Raw genomic sequence first — 24,328 nt, forward strand, 5'->3', positions numbered from 1 at the left:
TTGATACCGAATTCTGTGTATTAGTTTCTGAAATTCACAACGCATTCTTTACCTATATGTCCCCCAGTCGTACAATTACTTCTTAGTCTTACAAAGAGAGATGGTTACTTTTGCAGGTTAATGAAGCAGTGAAGCTGAATATAATTTGCGATAGGTGATCTTAAGGCTTAAGGAATTCTACATCAACGTACAAGATATGTTGTGCCTCAACATGACATATTTTATTATCAATTAAATTTTTCTAATAATTGTTTCGAAAAATTAGACTGAATGAAATTTATACAGGATTAACAAGAACTTTAATTTTGTTACAGGCTATTGACTCTGACAGTGGCATCTTTGGAAAAGTGAAATATGCTCTAAAAGGATTTGGATCAGACAAGTATGTTATAATAACTCAACTACAAATGTTTTTTTTTCATAAAACTCATATTTAACAAATGCATCCTTCGTTTAGATTGCATAAAAGGGCAAATAGGCTTAATCTTTGACAAAGAGTAAATCGTCTTGCCTGAAATGATGCTTTAAAAACATTTTAATTCCCTCACTATTTGTTTCAGTTATTAATGCAGTTGTGCATTTTGATGCAGAGATAACTTGAGATTTGCATACTTATTATAGGAACTATGATGTCACTGAAGCAATAAAGCCAAATATTGCAAGTTAAGTTTTTTTTACCGTTTCTAGGAAATCAGCGGTGGTCATTGAATCATGATTTTAAAGTCATCAAAAATCTATCCAGGGGTCTCCAACGTACCACCCGCTGGCCACATCCAGCCCGTGAACAGATTTTGACCATCCCGCGAGAAGTTTACAAAAAAAAAAAAACTTTTTTTTTTTTAATTTGCTAATATACTTCCATTAAGCATTTTTTTTTTTTTCGAAAAAACAAAAAAAAAAAAAAACCCGAAAATTTTAAACACCAATGAGCGCTTACTTAAAAAAATCTTGGGTGTATGAGGGGAGGGGGGAGGACTAAAGCTAATTTTAAACTGAAATATTGTTGCGTGTTTTACCCACCTCACCTCAAAATTTTTACAATGTGGCCCTTATGTAAAAATGGATGGAGATCCCTGTTATATAGCATAGTTCAGGGGTTCCTAAACTAGGTGCAGTAGCACCCAGGGGTGCCGCAGGAAGAGGTGAGGGGTGCCGTGAAATGTCCATGGTAACAATAATATGTAGGGGAAACCCGGCTAAAGTGGATACCCCGGGCAAAGCGAATTTTGCCTATAACTCCCAAATAATTAGACGGCCGGCAGCCACGTTGTCATAGCCACGGTCGCCTGTTGCCGCTCCGTGTGCAGCAAACATGTCGGGAGAAGTTCACATAATACAACGCCAGTGAGCGAACAAAGTATGTTTTGGAGAAAAAAATATTAGTTTACAAAGGTTAGTGTTTCCTTTATAACTTTAATACTATTTATGACATGTTCTTTGTTATGAGTAGGATTTGATGTACGATTATGTAGCTTTCAACTATCCGTAGATGACGAGTTTAGATGCTCTGGTTTTCTAGTAATTTTTAGTAACCTCAAAAATGTACCTGAAGGGCAAAGCGGATTGCGCAAAGTGAATACCATATTCACTTTGCCCGGTCATGACACGTCACTTCATTCGAACCTGAAAATCCTTCAATATTAAGATCTCAAGACTATACTCCCATGGGATCTGAAACAACAGAATAAGTCCAAGGCAATGATGTCACTCAAACCTGAAAGTTCTACGAACTACTACAGTCCTTCCGTTTTACTACCTATTCCTCATCCTGTAAAACCAATAACAACATGTAAATAAAAACTACAGAGATCTACACTCCAGGCAAGTACTCCAGTAAAGGACAATCAAAGACAAAAATTTGAAAAATCAAAAAAGACTTTCATGAAGTAACTAGATGGTGTTTCGAAAAACCTTCTCAGAAGACTATTAAAAAGACGAAGTACCAAAAAGACTAATCAAAAATCTCTACTACAAAACATAGGACTGCATAAGAGAATGATAAGAAGAAGGAAGAAAAAAAAATTGATGATGTAAGGTGCATTTTCTGTGATGAAATGTTCATTGAAGAAGCTGATCAGCCAATAGAAAACAGGATACAATGTCATATTTGTACTGAGTGGTGTCATAAAGAGTGTTCAGCATTCGAAAATGGTAATGATTTTGTTTGTAATAACTGCAATGATTAGTATTGTAGCAGAAAAATGTTTTTTTTTTTTTTTTTTTTTAATATGCTCCTAAATTTTGGATGTTGACTTTTTAAAAAAATTCTTTGCTTGTTACAATAATTACTGCAATAATTAGAATTGTAAAAAAATGCTTTTTAATATGAGCCTTTAATTTTCGATGCTTATTTTATTCTTAAGTTCAGTTTCTTTGTTTGTAATACAACAACAATTAGCACTGCCGCAAAAAAATGTTTTTAAATGTGTTCCTTTTATTTTCTACGTTAATTTTATTTTTAAGTTCAATTTCTTTGTTTGCAATAACTACAATAATTAGCATTGTAGCAAAAAAATGTTTTTTGGATATGTTCCTTTAATTTTCGATGGTTATTTTAATTTTAATGTTTAGTTTCATGACAAATAATGTTGTTGTTCGCTTTGCCCTAGTAACGAATCCACTTTACCCGCGGTGTTGGGCAAAGTGGATATTCATGCCGTTGTTGAAAACTGGCCTTATATCTAATAGTGTAATTAATATTAAGGACAACTGTTATTGCATTACGCAAGTGCATTAAATGAAGACTGATTATAAACATTTGTTTCAATTTCTAAAGTTATAACTAAACGACAATAATCAAGAAAAGCTTAAGGTGTTCACGTTACCCGGGTTTCGCCTATATAATAGAACTAGACTAGGGTGTCGTGAGAAAATTTTGATTCTTCAAAGGGTGCTCCGAATCAGAAATATTTAGGAGCCCCTGACATAGCTCATTAACTTTTGTGACTCACTGTTTTAAACAGCTTTTTTTCCCATATGTAAAATGTATTGAAAAATTATGTTGATTTACAAGGAAAATTCATAAGAAATATTGAGCAATAACCCAGCTGTTTTTATTCCCTTTAAAGGTTTGAAGTTGTTCCTGATACGGGTGAAATCAAGGTGTCGGACTGTGCTGATGTCACTTGCCTGGACTACGAATCGCAAAAGAGTTATTCTTTGACGTACGAGGCTCAAGATGGCGGCGGAAAAGTGACCACTGTCAGTATTTTCGTGGAAGTATCGGACATCAATGACAATGCTCCTCAGTTTACCAAGGATGTCTACACACACGAAGTGCTCGAAAATATTGGGAAACTCTTACCTCCGCTTTTTATTAAGGTAAAGCTTTTATATGTTACAAAAAAAAAAAAAAAAAAAAAAAAAATTCTTTCTGACACTTCATAAGTTTTATTTTCTTCAGTTTCGCCCAATAAATTTCTGCCTTAGTCACAGTATATTATATGTATTATTTCTTGTAAGAGTTTTTTTTTTTTTTTTTGATACGCCATACTTTTCTTTATACCTTAAATTTCCCAAGTAGAGCATCAGATTTTTTTTCACTGCTATCAGCGCAAAATACGCAAAAAGTTCCCATTTTGGCTATTTTTGAAAAAGTTACACTTAAAAGAGCTGAAGTTTTAAGTTTCCGCTAACGACCTAGAAACAACAGGAGCGATCTCTTGAAAAGAAAATGAAACTTTTTGGAGATTGATTGAAAAAAAACATTCTAAAGTTTTTGTGTTTTCTTCACGAGTTTAAAAAAAATAATAATAATTAAAACTTGCAAAAACGGGACGAGCACTAAAATAAGCGGAAATCAGGACATGGGAGTCATGTTACTCATAATTTATCACTTATGAAGAAGTATCGAAATTGAGTCAATAACGATTTGACGTTTACTATTTTATCTCGCATTTAATTGCGATATTAGGATACTTTCACTGTATTAACTTATCACCAACTGTGCTTGGATTGTGTTTGAAAACGAATGCTTCGCACGGTCTGCTAGTATCATTAAATTTTAAAATTTTCCTTAATATGTAGGCAACGGATTCCGACGGACCAACTCAAGGAAATGGTAAAGTGGCTTACAACATTGCAGCTGTCGATATGGAGGACCAGTTTGCCATCGGAATAGACTCCATGACTGGTGAAGTGTCCCTTCGTCGACCTCTCAAACATTCTGAGACGATGAATGGCAATGGACTAGTTACTGTCACCATCCAGGCCACGGATGGTGGATTTCCCCCGCTTTCTTCTACAGCAAAACTAGTCCTAAAAGTTAAAGTAAGTATTTATTAACTCGCGCTTCAAAACTTTAAACGTAGTTTTTTTCAAAAAGAAAAAGAAACTTACATACAATTTCATTAAGTTTCGATTCCTGCATCAGTAAAATATTCAATACCATCAGTTTTTAGAGTACAACAACAACGATAAATATAATGTGTTCCGTTACCGTTATTTTTATTGACTGTTATTGTTTATTTTAATTTTGAAAAAAAAAAATATTAGTATTAGCTGCAGTAGTATTTTGTGTAATTATTATTAATAGTAGCAGCATGTGTTACTGCTGCTGATAATTATTATCATGGTTGCTATTATTTATTGCTAGTTCTATCATGCACGAATAGTACTTGTAATTAATTCATACTATTGAAAAATTAGTTAAAAATACGTATTGTAATTTCAAAATCTTTATTTTACCAATGTAGTTGTGGTATTTTTGCGTTATTATTAGGAGTAGAAGGCACTTCTACTAATTTTTTTTCCCGCTTTGCAGAAAGAAAACGATGGAGCTCCAGAATTTATACATTTGCCTTATCGAGCACATGTAAAGGAAAACGCCGTTGGAGGTGAGATACTTGCATGATTTTTAAAATTGAAAATTCTCTCATCTTCGTTCTAAAATGTTCAAAATACAAGGTGATTATAATTGAAGTTCTGATTTCAAAACGCTTCAAATGGAAAACTACTGGTCAGCGTGACTTGATATTTCACCGGAACAGTCGTGAGGCAATGAGTATTCGTTTGGAGAAGGGAAAAAAAATAGTTCCAATACATTCCGATAGATAACGCAGTCAGGGTTCAAATTGTTGCTGTGATGGTATGATAATTACTAAGAACTAACATGCTCAGTGCAGGGGCGTGCACAGAAATTTTGGGACTCGTCACAAATGACTTTTACGCCCCCTCCCCCGTATTATTTACCCTTACATCCCCACATATATTTCTCCCTTCATTTTATTAATCTCGGGCTTTCACCCGGGCCAACCCCCCTTCTCCTCCCATTCCTGTGCATGCTCCTAGCTCAATGAACTCTCTTTCGAATCCCACTGAGAACTTTCATCTAGCATGCGAAAAGCTGGCAAACCCATAATTTCTTAGTGCGCATCAAACTAATCAACATTGTCAAATATTTGGTTTTAAACTATAAAAACATATAAAAACATTCAACTAAGTATGAAGCTAGAAATGATTGCTATATAGCCGGAGCTACGGCAAAACATCAAATGCCGAGCAGCTCGTTACAGCATCTAGAGAGGGCAGTTTAGCCTTGATTGGACTCCTGGACTAGCCAGCATAAACAAGGACAAAGCTGCAGTTTCTAGGTGCTGTAACGAGCTATTTGGTATTTGTTTGCAATTGAACTAAGTACAGTCGAACCTCGATAACGTAGAATAGCTTAACGTGAAATATCGCTGAACATGAAATACTTGTTTGGTCCTTTGAGTTAAAATCACTTAATAATTTATCGGATAAGATATTAATATATATCAGTTAAAATGAAATAATTATCACGGTCCCATGAATTTCGCGTTAACGCGGTTCGACTGTATTGAAAAAATTATTTTGTTTATTATTTTACTTTACAATTGAAGACCTCGGTATTAGAATAACTCTAGATGTTACCGACAAGAGATCTCCAACGCATGCCATTTTTTTTTTTCAAATGTCATTGAAATTGGTTTCATTGAGACATATTATAGCATAATATTGAGTATATATACAAAATCTTTAAAAATATTTTTTTTAACGTGTTTTAGTTCGTGTTTCCAGAAAATTTTTTAGAATGAAGTTGTCCTCTTCCTGCACCGAGGTCTTCAATTACTCTTTACTCGCATACAAAGAAAAAGTTTTTTTTTTCTTTTTTTACCCTTATAATATTTTTGAAAAAACTATTGTGTAATTGAACAATCTGATTTTTCTTCTTTTCTTAGGAACTAGCGTCATAAAAATCGTAGCATCAGATCCAGACGGCCCCGATTCTGGCATCAACTATTTCATACACAGCGGTGCGAAAGACAACTTCATCCTGAATCAAAAGTCTGGTTTGATCAGTGTTGCTTCTGGAGCTGATCTGGACAGAGATCTTTATGGCACAGAATATCAAATCACGGTAGGTGTATTGATCAGCTGATACTTATCTTTTTGGCTGAATACCAAGTACTAATGTAGACAAAAGTTCGCTTAAAGCTTACTACTATTTTATTTCTCACTAGTGGCACCCGCACGGCTTCGCCCGTAATAGAAAAATTAAAGGTCTTTTGGTTTGCCTGTATATTTACAAATAATGTATGGTGAATTTTCTCGCCAATTGGCTTGTACCGACGTTACAGTTCCACGTTATGATAATTTCGTATCTCGCCAATTGGCTTGTGCCCATGTTCCCGTTCCACGTTATGATAATTTCGTAATTTATGATAGTTTTTTTCTTAAAATTGGAATAAAAAAAGAACCACATCGAATTTTCGAAAAAATCGCTTCGAGGTGCACACTCCCATGTTACAAACTAACTTTGTGCCAAATTTCATGAAAATCGGCCGAACGGTCTAGGCGCTATGCGCGTCACAGACATCCAGACAGAGAGACTTTCAGCTTTATTATCTTTACTAATAATAAAGCTGAAAGTCTCTCTGTCCGGAGGATGTCTGGATGTCTGTAGGATGTCTGTGACGCGCATAGCGCCTAAACCGTTCGGCCGATTTTCATGAAATTTGGCACGAAGTTAGTATGTACTATGGGGGTGTGCACCTCGAAGCGATATTTCGAAAATTCAATGTGATTCTTTTTCTATTCCAATTTTAAGAAAAAAAATATCATAAGCTGGACGAGTAAATTACGAAATTATCATAATGTGGAACCGTGACATGGGCCGAAGCCAATTGGCGAGATACGAAATTATCATAACGTGGAACCGTAAGATGGGTACAAGCCAACTGACGAGAAAATTCACCATACATTATTTGTAAATGTACAGGCGAACCAAAAGACCTTTTGATTTTTCTATTACGGGCAAAGCCGTGCGGGTATCACTAGTTAGCAATAAAGATAGAGGAAAAAGGGAGGCGCATGTGAACAATTATTTTTCATTTCTTTATTTTTTTAAAAATATTATCAATTTCTCAGCGCAAAACGGAGTGAACATCCTTTGTCTCAAGATATTTTTTGAGTATTTTTAAAAAATATTTCTTTTCTTTATGGTATGTTTAAAAAAATGTCCTCAATTGTTCACATACGCTCCTACAGGGGTGCATATGTGACCAAGCCTGGGGCACATATGGACACATGAACGTGATTAAAAAATGCAGAACAAGCATTATATTTCAACGAAACTCTTTAATAGGAAGCACTTACGTATGTACCGATTACATTGAAGGGTTTATAACCTAATCTGCGTCAGTTTTAATTGTATAGTAATTGTGTCATAGGAAAATATTTTTTCCCGAATATATAACTGCTCATCGTCAAATTTTAAAGTCTCGTAGCCTGTTCTGATGATCGGATAGACACGAAAGAAACTTATAAGACTACAGAGCAGTAAGAATTCTTTTACTATGTAAAGCTTATTCTAATTAAATACTACTTTTAAGCTTCATCCAGAGCACGATAATGCATTTTAAAATGTTTTTAAACTTCAGTTTTAAACTAAATGAAAATATTTTGTGTGTTTTTATTTCCCGTAAGTATTATATAACAGTTAATTTTAAACCAACTATTTCGTAACAAAAGGATTGAAAACAGTAAATAAGTAAATATTTAATAATGATAACAATCAGTAACTAATTTACAATCTGATTACAGAAAAGTAATTAGTTTAAATATATATGGTTTATACTCATAATGTGCTACACTAATATAAACATTACGAAGAGGATAAAGAAACTGTTGACATGTACAGTAGTTCAATCTGAAAACGTAAAAATCCTAAACTTATCTGCAGGTCCAAGCAGTTGACTCTGGAATTCCAGTACAACAAACAGCTACTGGGACAGTATCTATTTTTATCGAAGACGTGAATAACAAGCCACCAACGTTTGATCAAGACACTTATGTGGAGTATGTTCCAGAAAGTAAGAATATTCAAATTATTAGTCACTCAATTATTTACAACCAATTGCTTTCCATCTTCAATAATTTAGAAATGACGGCCTTTTCCAGCTACTATATGTAGAAAACAACTGGGTTTATTATGTTGTCTATATTTTTGTTTCTTTTGCTAAGGCCTTTCATTAAATAAATTTTAATGCCTTTTATTAATTACCCACGCAAAAAGGAAGGGAATTATAAATTTGACTTGTGTATCCATATATCCGTGTGTCTGTCCGTAGCACCGTAGCTCCTGAATGGAGGAATTAATTTTTACAATTATTTTTCTGTTCGAAAGGTGATTCAATCAAGAAGATTCTTAGCTGCTGTTCATCTTCAAAGCATTTCATTTACCAGAGATATAAATTAAAAACTGCAAAAATTACCATTTTTTGTAACATTGGTCCTGAAAATTTACTCGCACATTTAAAATTCTAATACTAATCAAAGAACGAATTTTTCTGCTTATGATGGAATTAGTTTTGAACTTCGAAGTTATATAGAACAGGAAATCATTACCTCTTATAGTAAATTTTAAAAACGATCCTAAGTTTTTGGACATGACTTCTTGTTACGTTTAAAAAGTCGCATAAAACTCGTAGTTCCCTGCAACATTTTTTTCTATAGCTCCCAGCTTGAATTGAGTTTAATATGGGACTTTGACTAAAATATCAACCCTTTATATCTGAAGTTCTAATTGATTGTGAAAATTGGAACACAAACTTAAAATGACACAGAAAAAAAATATATTGAATTTTAAGTGACGTAGAAATTTTTCATCGCTTCAATGAGCAATTTATGTGAAATTTTCGCTTAAAAATTAATTACAAAAAAACTAATGCGAATTTAAAACGAGCACATGACTTCCTTTTACTCCATTTAATGTCATTTTCTCATTATTGGCAGTTTTAATATGATTCAATAGTTTACTTGCAAAAAATATCACCAACAGTAGCCAAATTGAAACCAGATTAAAAAATTTAAAAAAAATTAAATCACCAAATTTGTAGCCAAGTTGGCGACAAAACTTGGCGACCAAAAGACTGGCGATACATCGCCAAGTGTCCACCAAATTATAACACCACTTGAGTTTACATCGAAATTAACAATGATTTCCCCCTAAAAAGGGGCAAAAGACCGCTTTTAGAGCATCCGAATGCAACCAAAAGGGGAGGTGCACAACTAGACCCCACTAGGAGTCTACGTACCAAATTTCAACTTTCTAGAACATTCCGTTCTCGAGTTATGCGACATACATACGTACATACAGACGTCACGAGAACTCGTTGTTTTTTTCTCGGCAATCATCCAAATGGTTATTTCGCATTATTTCAAACCCAATATTTAGTTATTATCAAACATTACAAACACTTGAACAAACCGCTTTGCCCTACCAGGGGGCCCAAAGCAGGTAAGCTTAACTAATTGTGATTTGGTACATTTGCGAAGCAAATATGAAGTTATAAATGATTAAAATAATTGATTCGCTAACTGCCAGTATAAATAAAATGTATGAAAAAGTTGTACTTATCCAACTTAAAGTCAGCACATTTGTTTATAAAGCATAAAGAAATAACTGATTAAATTAATAGACTAATTAATTGTCATCCTACAAATTAACTTTTTAAAGTTATACTTATCCTATTGAAATGGAAAATCTATGTCAGCACATGTGTCAAGAAATTTTAAATAAATATATGATTAAATCCTAATCCGCTTTGCCCGAAGGCACGTTTTAAATTTCAATAAGTATAACCTTTTAAAAAAGAAACAAACGAAAGGACCATTGGAGTTTGTAGGTGGATGGTGTCCGAACAACGCAATATTATTGACAATCAAGGTGATCTTCAACTAATCACAAGTTACAAAACTTCATGTTTTTTAAGAAATGTATCTTTTTTATTTTTTTTTTAAATTTTATTTAAGCCTGGTTGCGCCATGCCGCTTCACTGCTGCTTCTCTGGGACTGATTAAAACTAGGGAGTGTTTGGGCAAACACGACATACGTAAGCATCGCCGCTTACACACGGGGGGGGGGGGAGAGAAGAGCTTACGAAGGCCTACCCTCTTTTGGTGACCTGCCTGCTTTGGGCCACCCTCCCTTAGAGATTATTTGTACAATTTTATTCATTTTCTGATTATTGGACATTAGTAACTTAAAAATTATTTTAGCGAACGGTGTGCTGAAACAAAACTAATCTTTATGAGCTTATAAATTAATTTATATTCATTTGGCTTTTTTGTTCGTTTTTATTAGGCACCGGTATTGGAGAAGTTGTCTTGACTGTATCCGCTAGTGATCCTGATGAAGATTCTAAACTTCGCTATTCCATTTCGGAACCAATCATAGCAAGAGACAAAACTGGATCCGTGGTGACGTCATCATCATACAATTATAAGGTATTTGTCTTAACTCTGTCGTTTTACGTTATGTCGTGATTAATTACTGATTTATTTTTTTAAGTAGTTTTTAATAATGCGAAAATATCGAAATCAGGCTAAAATTTAGCAATTAGATGTAATTTTACCTAAAATTAGACTTAGATATCGTACTAAAGCATTGTCATGTATATTTTCTTTATTTCATTGTTTACCTAAAAAATCATAGTAAACAAAAATTCATAAGCAAATCCAGCTCAGAAAAATCGGAGTTAGTGCTGTTTGTAAATTATCACCTTTACTCTGACTCTATTTAGAGAAAAAATAAAAACAATGCAAAAAAAAAAAATATATCTATCTATCTATCTATCTATCTATATATATATATATATATATATATATATATATATATATATATATATATATATATATATATATATATATATATATATATATATATATATATATGTTCCTCAAACGTTTCGAGAGTACATGTCAAAAAAATGACAACTATTTGAAGAAAATTTTGTTAAAAAAATTTCGTAATCATTTGTCAAGTATATAAAAAAACAAATATTTGCTGAATTGATGCACCTATAAGGAGCCAAATGAAAATTTAGAAAAACTATTGCAAGCAATAGAAGAAACATAATTTTGTTTTGTGGTAAGAAATACCAGAAATACCCTTCATAGGAGAAAGCCTACTAAGTAGAAACTGCTAAATAATGTTGCCTCTGCATACATTTTATTCAAAATCATACTTTTGTTTTATTTTGTTTACACCTCTTTGCCTCTCGCTGCATCAATACTTTTTTTAATTCCACGGTAGTTCAATTTTTTTTTTAAAAATATATAATTCAATTATATAATGCTCTAGTGAATTTAAGGATTATTAAAACCTTTTCAGACTGCTTTTCGAATAGATGGAACTTCGGGGAAAATTATGGTCAATCAACCTTTGGAATATAACTCCGCATCCGTCATAATATTGACTGTGCAAGCAGTGGACTTAAATGCCGTTGATGTGACTTTCGGCAAACAACAGAAGACGTCAGGTAAATGAAAACATTTATCTGATTATTTTATTTATTTATTTACTTGTGTGTCATTGAGGCGAATGTTGTAATAATTTCTTGTGTGATGTCCAGTCAAAGTAGTATACTGCCAAAAAAGGTAAATCTGCAAAAAAAAAAAAAATAATAATAATAATAATATTTTTCTTTTTGAGCAATTATGAATTGCTTATTGCTACTTGACCGCTGAATGACGTCCATCCTTCGATTTTATTTTTCTATGCTTACAATGCAGGCGTCCATGTGCCTCGGAATCGAATTATTTATAAACGAACTTCTCGACTTTACATAATCCTTTTTACGCGATACAGTATCCACCACATAACATCCAGCCCCTGGCATTCATTTAAATTTTCACAGCTTAATTCAAATTATGGTTACGATAAAAGTCATTAGTAAAGCAAACACCCAACGAGAAGGTCCTATTGCAATTCGTGATTGCAAAAGCATAATTGGAATTCAAGTTCTCAAAATTCAAAATATTTCTTTTTTTATTCACTTTATTAGTTTTTTTTTTTTTTTTTACTCTCAATGTCGGTATTTTCGGAAAGGAAATAGTACACAGAGCACCTGAGCGGAATCGAACTCACTCCGCCAGTCTCACAGACTTTTTACCGCTTGACCACGAAGACCCGTTTTCGCTTCGCTAATAAGAGTTGCGAGCTCTGCGTCGATGTTGATCTTTACTCATGCGCTTTGATTTCTATCTCAATTTTTAAAGTAAGTTTGACTGCCCCCCCCCCCCGCCCCCAGGTGAGACTTAACACAAACCATAGTTCAAGGTTCCTCCAACAGTTAAAAAAAATGGTACGACTTACTCCAGAATTTGTGAAACGTTACATCCTGGTAACCTTACACAAATATTTTAGTGTATACTTACTCCATCGTTTTCGAACTCAAAACTGAATCCGATCAAATTAATTTCCAGGACTTTTACAATCCAGTATTGCAATAATTACAAATAAACTGAATTTATCGATACACTAAATGAACCCTTTTATTTACAGTTGAAGTGACTTTATACATCCGTGCTCACGGAGAAATGAACCCCGTCTTCTCTCCTCCGTGGACCCTAGCCCATCCTGTCATCGAGATCACGGTGCCGGAAGAGACACTGATCGGCTCCACCCTGCTCACGCTCTCTGCGAGGGACCCTCTCACTCACTCAAGCGTCACGCATTTCGAGAAGATTTCCGGATCCGATCCAGATAACTACGTTTCTGTCAGTCCGGTGTCGGGTAAGAAAACACTACTCTCTGATGAATGGGGTTGTCCATAGGACGGTGCTGTATTTAATATTCAAAGCATCGTCTGCTCAGGGCTGTATTATGGTATGGGCACAAGGGAGACGGTCCCAAGGGACATTGAAGTGGTACTAAATCTGCAGTTAAAATCAAAGCTTTTTAACAATACTTTTCAAAATGTTTATTTCCAATTTTTAACAAAGGATTTTCAAAATGGGATCACTTTGAAGAATTCTCCGTTTCACTATTTCAAATGAATGGTCCAATTACGAGAGATCATTGATAAGATTACCATTGAGAAAAGAAATTTAAATAGAGTGGCTACGTCCATGGTAAAAATTGAAGCCGGAATTATGGGATACATCGGTACGAAGATGGGCGGGGTTATGATAACGTAGTTGCTTCGCCAGAATGGTAATAACCAATCATGGCACTGAATAAAGTAGCTGGTGTATTGATTTGCATTTTACTTCACGTTTTAATGCAAAATCAAAACCTTACTTCAAAACTTGCGACAATATCGAAGGTTAAAGTAACTACCAATTGAGATTAGTAAAGCTTGAAATCAAAATGAATCAAAATGTATCCCAAGAATTTTAGCGAGAAGCTAAGAATCTTAGGATACATCGGTGCAACTTTCGGTTTCAATTTTTTTGGTATAGCGTGTCCTCTTTATCTTACTTTATGGTTGATATAATTTGTTTTCATTGCAAACAAATCATCAATAGAAAAAAAGAGGCGAAAACACATCAAAAAGAGTCTAAAATGGGTAAAGGCAATCAATCGCCTTACTGTTAAAGATTAAGGGAGAAGGGGCACAAAATTAAAGTTTTTTGCTCAGATCTTCAGAAGTCTTTATCGGGCCTGTGTCTACTCTATCTTTGCTTAAATATCAAGCAGCAGCAACAGCAACCAGGGGCGCCCCGAACTTAAATTTTCGAGAGGGCGGGAATTCTCAATTTACAGAGTGAAACTCTAAATTTTGCCGAACGTTAAGTTTTGCCAAATGGAACTTCACATTTTGCGGAATGATGATAATTTTGCAGAATCTTCTGACGAAATTCGACGAATAAGGAACCTTTTGGAAGGTCGCAGAGTACTCCCGTGACCTCCCCTCGAGCGCCTCTGATTGCAAGAAAAAAAATTCTGTTTTTTATCGACTAATTTTTTTGATGAGCCTAAAACTGGTGAATGAATGTTAACGTGCTTTGATGGTAGTCATTAATTATAACTAATCAACATTTATTTATTTATTTATTTATTTATTTATTTATTTTAGTACATTTGACTTCTGAAGAAATTGTAGAAAGCTCAGTGCTGCATTAAGCTAACTATAGTTGGGGCAAACCCAATCTGGCAGCTTCGTAATGCTGTGATTAGGATCCGCGTAGCCTTCACAATGTTGCCAGGTTGGGTTTGCCCCAACTGTAGGTTATAATACCTTTTCTATTTTTTTTTCTTTTACAAAATTAGTTGGTATAACTGTACATATTTCACTGCATCATCCAATCATTCTGAAGAGGCTATTTGGAAGCTACTCTTTAATGCTTGAATGTTTGACATTTTTGAAATATCTCTTCCTATATTGCAATACTCTGTTCTATATAATGAATGACAGAAATCTTGAACGTCTATGAAATGAAACTGGGGAGTTTTTAAGCGTTTGGAAATTTTATTTGGTTTATCTGGTTTAAAGAGTTTCATTATTTTCATATTTCTCACATGTTTTAAAGTAACCCTAAATTTCTAAACAACTTGGAACCATGTTCAAAATTTTTACTAAATTGTTTTTGCATTTATTATTTTCATATTTTGAAGGAAGGTTTTCTTTCGTTGTATGCTAATAGATATAGTAATACATAGATTAATATCTTCTTCGTGTTCTGTTACGATTTCATTTATATTTTTCTTTTGGGAATCAATAACTATATCTTGATCCGTCATTACATCCGCTGTTGAGCTTCATCAACTATTTTTGCAGATTCTTCAAATAAGTTGGCCTCCTTTAACATTCTCTTCGAAAACTAAATTAGTTTTTTTTTCATCCAACTCTTCTTCCAGTTTCCTACGATCTTTCAAACCCTCCTTGACGAAGGCAATTCCGTCTTGCAGGTTGTTTTACTCTTCTTCATGCACTTTTCAAGTACCACATGCCATCTAATGGATCAACAGAAAATTCACGTTTACTATCAAAACAGTCGATGGTTTTTCGGATCATTAGATAGTGCTTTTTTTTTTTTTTTGTCTAAAGTGGGATTTTTGGGTAAATCATCTTCGTCTTAAATGATTGATATAACACTAATTATTAGTTTTGCATTACATGGAATGGTATTTAGTTCGCGTTTAGTGAAATTTTGCTTTAAGCGAGTTCGTATTAACGGGGTTTTACTGTACTTTTGAATATGGGTGGGATGGTTAAAAATTGAGACATGCGGATCAAAGTTACCCTGAATAACCGCATGTGACTTGATTCTCAGTTTTAACTACATGACAGCAAATGGTATTCAAATACTGAAAGTCACCGAACTTGCATGCATGGTAGCTTAACTCTTGCCCTTCTTTTATTGTCGGTGAATTTCTACATATTAGGTAGAATGCCAACTACTAACGTTCCGAAAGGTTCTGATGATGCAGTGCAATTGATTTCATTGCGAGATTACGTATCTGTAATTAGCAAATTTCATTACAGGTGTAGTTGCACTAAATCGGCGTCTAGACTTCGAAGAACTGCCTTTGAAGCATGTCAGTTTTCGAGTTAAAGCTCTCATTGGTGAATCAAAGAACCAAAGATTCAGTGAAGCTGTGGTGAAAATAAACGTTCAAGACATCAATGATAATAGTCCTGTATTTTCACAAAATGTAAGCATCACAATCTCTTTCCTGAAAATTTTAAAATTTTGACTAATTACTTCACTCTAGCCTCTTTATGCATCAAATTATCTGCAAACATTGTTCTATTTTTGTTCTTTCAGTCATATACAACAAGCATTTCGGAATCAGCTCAGTATCCACAAAGCATACTGACAGTAATAGCTTCTGACAAAGACAGCCAAGATGGATTCGGTACTGTCAAATATTCCTTATCCGGTGATGGAAGCGACGTTTTTGATATTGATGAAACATCAGTAAGTAATTGTGGATATGTTTGAATTGAAACAAATTTAATGAAAAATAAAAGCATTCAACATTAAGTACCCAAAATGGGTTCAGGCTGGGCAACTATGCCTCGCCAGGAGATAACAGTGATATGCATGCTTAATATAGAAGAAACAACAGTCAGTAATTGTCAATATAAACTAAAACTTAATTTTACTTGCAGCAATGCGTGTAAGTATACAAAATGCAAATCGATAGAATTTTGAAAGTATGAAAATGTTTGAATTCGAAATGGAAATAATTATACTAAAATATTTCTTTGAAGTCATTTTAAGCTGAGCTTTTCTTTTAAACCAATGACACTGCACTCTTTTTAGTTAAAGGCCTCTTAAATTTAAATTTAAATTTTTTTTCGATTTTGTAGTTTTATAAAAAGTATTCACATTTTGAATGCAATCGATCATTTTTAGGAATTAAGTTTTAATTAAGTGCAAACTCTCTACCTTTCTTTTACTTTTCCTCTCATAATTTAAACTATTTTGTAAATATATCTGTACCTTAGAGCCAGACTAGCGTATGTCCAAAAATTGTGATTTTCCGTTTATTTGTGCACTGCATGTAGAATCCTGTCCCGCATCGAGCCATATTCATGTATATCTAAAAAAAAATCCTTTGTAGTCGTTTACCAGGGCTCTGAGGTATAGATGGGCCATTCCACGGAAAACTGCTATTTTGTTCCGCACGTGACGGCTCATTAATTTAATTAAAAATCATAATTTTAAGTTGTACATAACAAAATTTAGTTGCTTACGAACTCACCAACGTATGTACGATTAAGGGAAAAATCTTGTCATTACCTTTTAAAATTATTACTTTTTAATGAAATACAGCCTGAGTAAAAACTTTAAGGCCAGTTTAATTTTCTTTGAAAAAAGGAAAATGAAATTAAAGGGATTTTAATATTATTGTATTATTAATTATTAATGTTCATTGGTAAGAAATAACGCAACAGACAGGATTTGTAAAGCATGCAATAAACAGAAAAGCAGTGGTTTATTCAAAGTTAGCATTTCAACTTGAGTAAAAACTTTGAGGCCACTAGTATGTTTTAAAAAATGCAAGTAGTTATTCTGTAACAAATGTCATCTCAGTTTACAAGATTATGGAAACCCTTCAACTTGCAGTTTGTGATTAATTTCTTCAAAGTTTTTATTCCATTTGTGACGATATCGTAAGGTAAACAGTTAACTGTTCAAGAAAGAGGGCAGATTGAAGCTTTTTCTTCAACAAGGATAAGTAGGCGTACTATTGCGAAAAAATAGGAAGATCGAAGACTGAAGTCAACATTTTTGTTTGATTTAAACACAATTAGGGTAAAAAGAAAACCGGGGAAAACTTAAAGCTTTGTACTCGCGTCACGGAAGAAGAGTTTGGAAACTTACATTTCCTGAAAAGTACTCAACCAGGAAACTTGTTTAGACGATAGGTTTAAATGTTTGTCAAAAATGATATATAACACAATTAGAAGGTGTGGAAGTTTTATTAATGCTGCAAAATTGCTTAAACCTCAGTTATTGAAAATGCACAATATAGAGCGTTTCAACTTTAGCTAGAAAATCATGACCTGGGATAACCAATGGATACAAATAGTTTTTTTCTAACGGAAAAAAGTGGAGTTTGGATGGACCAAACGTATGGAAGTACTATTGGCATGATTTAAGAAAAGAAAAAAAAATATTCTACTAGCGCCAATTAGATGGAGGCTCTGTCAGAACTTGTGAGCGCTTTGCTTACAATGGTGTGTGCTCAGTTGCGTTTGTTTCAGGTAAAATGAGCTCACAAGCATATCAAAATGTCCTCCCAAGTCATCTTTTACCAAATGCCGAATTTATTGCTGGAGAAAATTTAAAATATCAGCAAAACAATGAATCTATCCATCCAAGTAACTGCAAAAAATAGGCTCCAAGTAAACAATGTTGAAACTTTGAAATACCAACTAAGTCTCCAGATCTTAACCCAATAGAGAACTTATTGGGTGACTTAGCAAGAAGAGTTTATGCAAAGGAGAGACATTATACTTCATCAATAGAGCTGAAATCTACTATCGAAGATGAGTGGTAAAAAACACATCCCGAATTTTGTTAAAAACTAGTTTCATTCATGAAAACAAGAATATTTGAAGTAATTTGAAGGAATGGCTCCCACACAAGCTTATAAATATTTGAATTTTTGTCCTCATATGCTTTTTTCTAGGTTGGTCTTAAAGATTTTACTCAGGTTCAAATATTGATCTCTAATATTTTCTGATAATGAAACACTTACAATTAAATTTTTTTGTCTTTTTTACTTGTATTTAAGGTTAATAATTATCACTCATATGACTTTTCGATTCTAAGATTAAGGTGTATCGAATTTCTCAAAAAAGTGCACTGGACTTAAAGTTTTTACTCAGACTGTATATGATCAGGGCCGTATCCAGAGGGGGATTCCGACGAGCCCAGGCTACCTCCTCCCCCCCTCCTCCGAAGTCTAAAATGATACGTACGGTAAATCAGAAGGTTTTTTTTTTTTTTTTTTTCAAATTTCTAATGTCAGAAATGGAAAAACCAATGTTTTTTTATGCAGTGAAGATTTGAAGAAATACACAAAAGCAATTCTAGTTCTCATTAGCTGCAAGCTACAAAGCATACTTGAAATTTAGACCCTTAACTAGGACTTCCTGCTATCTTACTCAATTCAATTCAGGGCCGTCCAGGGCCAAGGCTTGTCAGTTTGGTAAACTTGCCCTCCTCCAGGGGTGTGCACAAAAATTTTGGGGCCCGTCACAAATGACTTTTTCGGGCCCCCTCCATATTGTTTACTCCTATTTTCACCCCTAGTTTTAAAAATATTGCCCCCCGCCCCCCACTTCGGCTCGGGCCCGGGGCAACAGATGTCCCTTCTCCTCCCTGTGCACCCCTGCCCTCCTCCCCCTAAAACTCTTATAAAACTTACTCTGCACCGACTTCGAGCCGGGGACTCCTCACAGGACGGGCCCCTGGTTTGCGATTAGGCTAGTATCTGGTTACAAAGATGTGCCAAATTCAGCTCCTTGATTTAGCCTGAGTAAAAAATGCAAAAATATTGATTCTCACGTTTTTGTAGCATATTTTTCAAGATAAATTTTTGTAACTGATATGTTTCATGTCTTGCCATTTATTTAATACCGAATTCAGTATTTTGGAAGTTCTTTTGTTATTGTTTTTATCTTACTTCTACTGCATATTGTTAATATCTTAATCATGAGAAAAAAATAGCCCTTACTCTAATCTATTTCATTTTCTGCACTAGTGATAGAAAAAAAATTGTTTTGAGAAATATTTCGTTACATTTATATTTAACTTAAACGGGTGTGTCTTACAAAGTTATAATCATTTTGTAAGACTGTGAAGTGTGCAATCAAGTTTCTGAAAAGTGCAAATAAAGTGCTTTAAATAATTTCCAATTGTTTTAGAGTCTTTGAAAATTATTTAAGTTTTTGAAATTGCTTGAAAGGTTCTTCCATTTTGTTTCTATCAAGAAAATAAAGTATGAATTGTCCAAATGGCCAAAATATTGCTTTCGTTCTTATTTTCTGAATCTCTACACCATTTCTTTCAAACCATTTTGTACAATTTTTATACTGTAGGGCATTTGATGAAAAGGGGAGGGTGATGTTGGGGAAGTGATCAAAAACAAACTACACTAAAAAAAAAGCTGATATGAGCAAATGACGATGTGCTTCTCTTTTCTCCTCTCTCGTTTTTCCTCTCTGTCTATTAATGTCAATGATTTGTCGAGCAAGAAATTTTTATTTTGATTGATCTTGATTTGCAAAAGAATGCATAACTTTTGAAAGACTTTGTTTGCCTATTTTTCTTCATATTTTTGTAGTCTCAATTACCCCATATAAGGCCTCAAAATACAGATTTTTATATACATTTAAAAAAAAAAAAATCCCGGGGGAGAAACCCCAGGACCCTCTGAAATTATGGATGTTCCACATCCGACTTAAAGGGACACTCTCCTGTTATTCGTACTACTACAAAGGTGAATAAAAAAAAAAAACAAGAAGAAATTAAATTAAAAATTAACAACAGTTCAATAGTGGAATCATTAAAAATCGAGACAAAAAACATCTTCTATGATAAATATTTATTTGCGTGTATGTATGTATGTATGTATGTATGTATGTATGTATGTATGTATGTATGTATGTATTTATAAATCCGGGCCCCTCTCGAAAAAAATTTCTGGATACGACCTTGTCTATGACGTGTCACGTGCGGGTTTCGTGGAATGGCCCTGATATGATTTCACAATTTCTGTAGATTCACATGCATTTCGAAACCTTCTGATATCGAGTGTAGTATTGTCAGTTCATATGGAAGTTAGTTGTCTTTTGTGCCACTTAAATAAGCCAATCAAACACAAAAAAAAACAGCAGCGCTCAACTAGAAGGGCATACCGCAGATTGAGCTATTGTAATTTTTGGAGGGTGTTTTTAGAGGTATTTTTCTCTATTTGAGGGGGCCTTACCTCTTGAAGGGCCTTGGTGGTATTAGGAAGGGAGGTTGCTCCGTTGCTTTTAAAGGAGGTGTTCATTTCTAAGGGAGACATACAAACAGTCTTAGGAAGCGTTGTATTGTAATAATAGTAGAAGCTCTAGCTGTGTTTCTCAAGTTAAATTCTTCAATGTATCAATATGCAAACTGCTGATATCCGAGCTTTTTTTTTCTACCGTTAAAGTCCTCCCCCCTCCCCCAAAAAGAACAACTCGCTTTTATACAGATTTCCGTATTCTTCCTAAATTTGTTATAGGGGACAATCTCAGTCAAAGAAAATGTAACTCTGGACCGAGAAAAGCAGAGCATTTACAACTTACAAGTGACAGCTACTGACAATCCCAGAGGTGGAGCGAACCAGAGAAGAACATCTATCATAGTACGTACTTTTTCACATATTTACAGTGTGTCCAAATTTGACTTTCTCTGATCTTCTTAATCTTTTTTTTTTTACTAATAATAAAGCTGAAAGTCTGTGTCTAGATCTCTGTTACGTGCATAGCGTCTCGACCACTAAGGGCCGATTTTCATGAAATTTGGCACAAAATTAGTTCGTAGCATAGAGGTGAGCACCTCGAAGCGATTTTTCAAAAATTTGATTTTGTTCTTTTTCTATTCCGATTTTTAGGAACATTTTACCGAGTGAATTATGATAACATGAACGAGTAAATTACCATAACGTACACGAGTAAATTATCACAACCTGGGCCAATAAAATGGTCGGGAATATTAACATAGCAAATTGGCGAGAAGTTCATCATCCATTAATATACAGGCAAACCAAATGACTTGTTAATTTTCTACTAGGGCAAAGCCGTACGGGTACCACTAGTATTTAATAATTCAAATAAAAAAAAGTTAATGTTATATCATTTTATTTTGAAATACAAATGTTAAACTTATAATTAGCATGGTACCCCTCTGCTTTTATGACTTTCTAAGAATAACTGCTCTCGTTTACTAATGTTTGGATCGGCATCAACACTTGCTCTAACTGTAGCAGTGCTTCTTCGTATTTGACACTGCAATTGTAACTCTGCGGTCTGATGGTATATTTACCGGTAAGTTGCCGATAAGGGCCTTGGTGGCCTGATCGGTAAGGCATTGGACTTCAGGCCGGAGGGTCTCGGGTTCGATCCTCGCTGGTCGAAGATCCACCGTCGTCATTAATGGTGACTGGGTGACGCTAAATATGCTCGTGGTCACAATGTCTTCCAAGTGAAATCATACCTCTGGGGCTGCCAGACCAGAAAGTTATTCGGCTCCTGGCCTGGTTCTAAATTCTCGAATTGTCCATAGATGGCACCACCATCTATTGTGTTGTCTTCTGAAGTCAAGGCGCCTGGCACGCAATCCTTCATAGTTTGAGGACCAGAGGTCCCTTTGATAGTTGATAAGTTGCCGATAACAGCTGAAAAACATATAAACATGCCACTGGCCGGTTACCGATAGCAGAGAAAAAACACATAAATATGCTGCCGGATTCTTAAGTGCACTGAAAAATTGTTAATCAATTAATGGCGGCCAGTTCAAATTGAAAGATCAGTTTTGGACTCTTAATTTTAAGCAAAGTGCACTGTTATTAAAAGTAAGTTATTATCACGAGGTGTTTATTTAAAGCATATCTTAATTATATACAATATTTTGGGGTCATTTGCGAGTTAGAATTTTTTTTTTTTTTTTTAAATTCTGAAAAAGTGAAATCTGAATCAAATATATGGCGGCGTAAAAATTTAAAAAACAGTCTCTCATTTTAAGCTCAGCTGCAAATACGACTTCTGTACTTAGAACCACGAAACAATACTGCTTGATGCAGTGTAAGAATGATAGAGAATTTTTCATCGTTTATGATGATTGGTACTAAGAAGTTATTTTTACACATTGGTGTTCACTTTTCAGGTTGCTATAAAAATTCTCGACGAAAATGATAACGCACCCAAGTTCATCCAAGAAATATACACAACAGTCATTCCCGAAAATGTGCCTACGGATTTCAGTATTGTCACTGTCAGGGCCATGGACGTAGACAATGGGAGGAATGGCGAAGTACAATACATCATTCAAGAAGATTTGGACAGGCAATCTATAAGTAAGCAAACTTTTTAACTGGACTATAATTGGGTTATTTCCGAAATTTTAAAAGTATTTTTCTTTGAAAGAGCACGCTTATAAACATAGGATTTAACCATTTTTTAAATAATTTGACAAATCTCAATATTTTTTAACAGTTAATTAAATTAGTGCGCCGATTTAATTTCCTTTTTTTAACTTCTGCGCATGACATCACAAGTGATGAAACGCCATTTACCGATGCCGTTAGCGCAGAGCGCAATATTTAATTCGCTTCTTTTTTATCATTCTCTGGCAACGCGGTTGACAGCAACCTATAAACATTCAGCGTGCCAAAGCACATCACTTGTGACTTCATAAAGACCACGCCTCATTTCCAAAATCGGACATTTTGAATACTTCAATAAAAAATAACTGTCGGGAAAATAAATGTTTTTTCTGGCTCCTTTCTTTTTGTTTTGCTTATTCTATAAATTTCAGTGACTAAAAGTAGTAGTTTTGACTGAAGGAAACGCCCCTTTTTCCGTTTTAGCTATTTCCGGTTACAGAATAAATTTAAGAGTTACTCAAATCTTCATCAATAAGAAATCTAAATTTTAAAAAGTCTTCACTGCATGCGACATACTCTTGTAAGAAAACTACATTTACAGAAAAATAATCGCTGATGACTTCCAGTAATTATTTTCAAGCTGTGTCTCGTTTAGATTTTGAGAAAGAAGATTTTGTGAAAAGGTATTGCTTCTCGGTACAGCAAAATCTCCTTTTACTTTCAATCCATATTTTGAGGCTAACAACAAATCTTCGTTATTGAAATATACATTCATAAAAGCATGTGCAGTTATATTTTATTTATTGATTTATTTTGCATTTAAATGAAAGTTTTTTTTTTTAATTTAGCAAGAATTTTCAGAGTAAAAATCTTACTAAGTTATTTAATAAACCTTTAAAAATACTTAATGAATTACACTGTCAACTAGCAAAACTTTCTCCAGTAAAACAGCCATCAGTTCCTTATTCGTAATCGAGTCCAGTTAATAAATTTTCGTACAGTCAACAATCTGTAATTGTTCTATAAATGAACAAGAATTTTCCCGGTAGAGCAGTCATAAGTACCTTAGTAATTGTACTGTCCAGTTAACAAAAGTTTACTCGGGGAATGTCACCAGTACTGCAGTAATTGTGCTGGCACCCTAAGAAAAATTTTCATGGTAAAAATTTCAATTATACCTTAGTAATTGTAACTGTTAGCAAGCAGTAATTTCTGTAGTAAAATAAGTAAAATAAATATCCGACAAAAGATTAATAATTTTACTGTCAGCTAACAAGATTTTCCATCACCCCACAAATTACATAATATACTGCCAGGAAATGTTTCATTGAGATTCGAAGAATGTATCTGTTGCACTTTTGTTGATATTTGCAAACAATAGATATTTTACATACAAAATTCCGATAATTATTGCATTATTAGTTATATTTTAGAAAATCGCCCGTCAAGGTGTGACGGGTGAAAATTGCTTCTACATTTGAACGA

General features: G+C 34.1%; 1 protein-coding gene across 1 annotated transcript in view; it reads left to right on the forward strand.

Annotated features, from left to right (window-relative positions):
* Positions 1-24,328, forward strand: part of LOC129220628 (cadherin-23-like) — a 185,540-nt gene that overhangs the window by 133,337 nt on the left and 27,875 nt on the right. The window contains 13 exon segments of the mRNA XM_054855057.1: positions 315-382; positions 3,069-3,321; positions 4,027-4,269; positions 4,763-4,835; positions 6,201-6,379; positions 8,204-8,333; positions 10,607-10,749; positions 11,636-11,783; positions 12,809-13,039; positions 15,735-15,904; positions 16,018-16,170; positions 20,981-21,103; positions 22,624-22,813. Of these exon segments, the coding sequence (XP_054711032.1) occupies positions 315-382; positions 3,069-3,321; positions 4,027-4,269; positions 4,763-4,835; positions 6,201-6,379; positions 8,204-8,333; positions 10,607-10,749; positions 11,636-11,783; positions 12,809-13,039; positions 15,735-15,904; positions 16,018-16,170; positions 20,981-21,103; positions 22,624-22,813 (2,104 nt within the window).

This window comes from Uloborus diversus, chromosome 4 (genome assembly GCF_026930045.1).
Source record: "Uloborus diversus isolate 005 chromosome 4, Udiv.v.3.1, whole genome shotgun sequence".
Taxonomy (NCBI): domain Eukaryota; kingdom Metazoa; phylum Arthropoda; class Arachnida; order Araneae; family Uloboridae; genus Uloborus; species Uloborus diversus.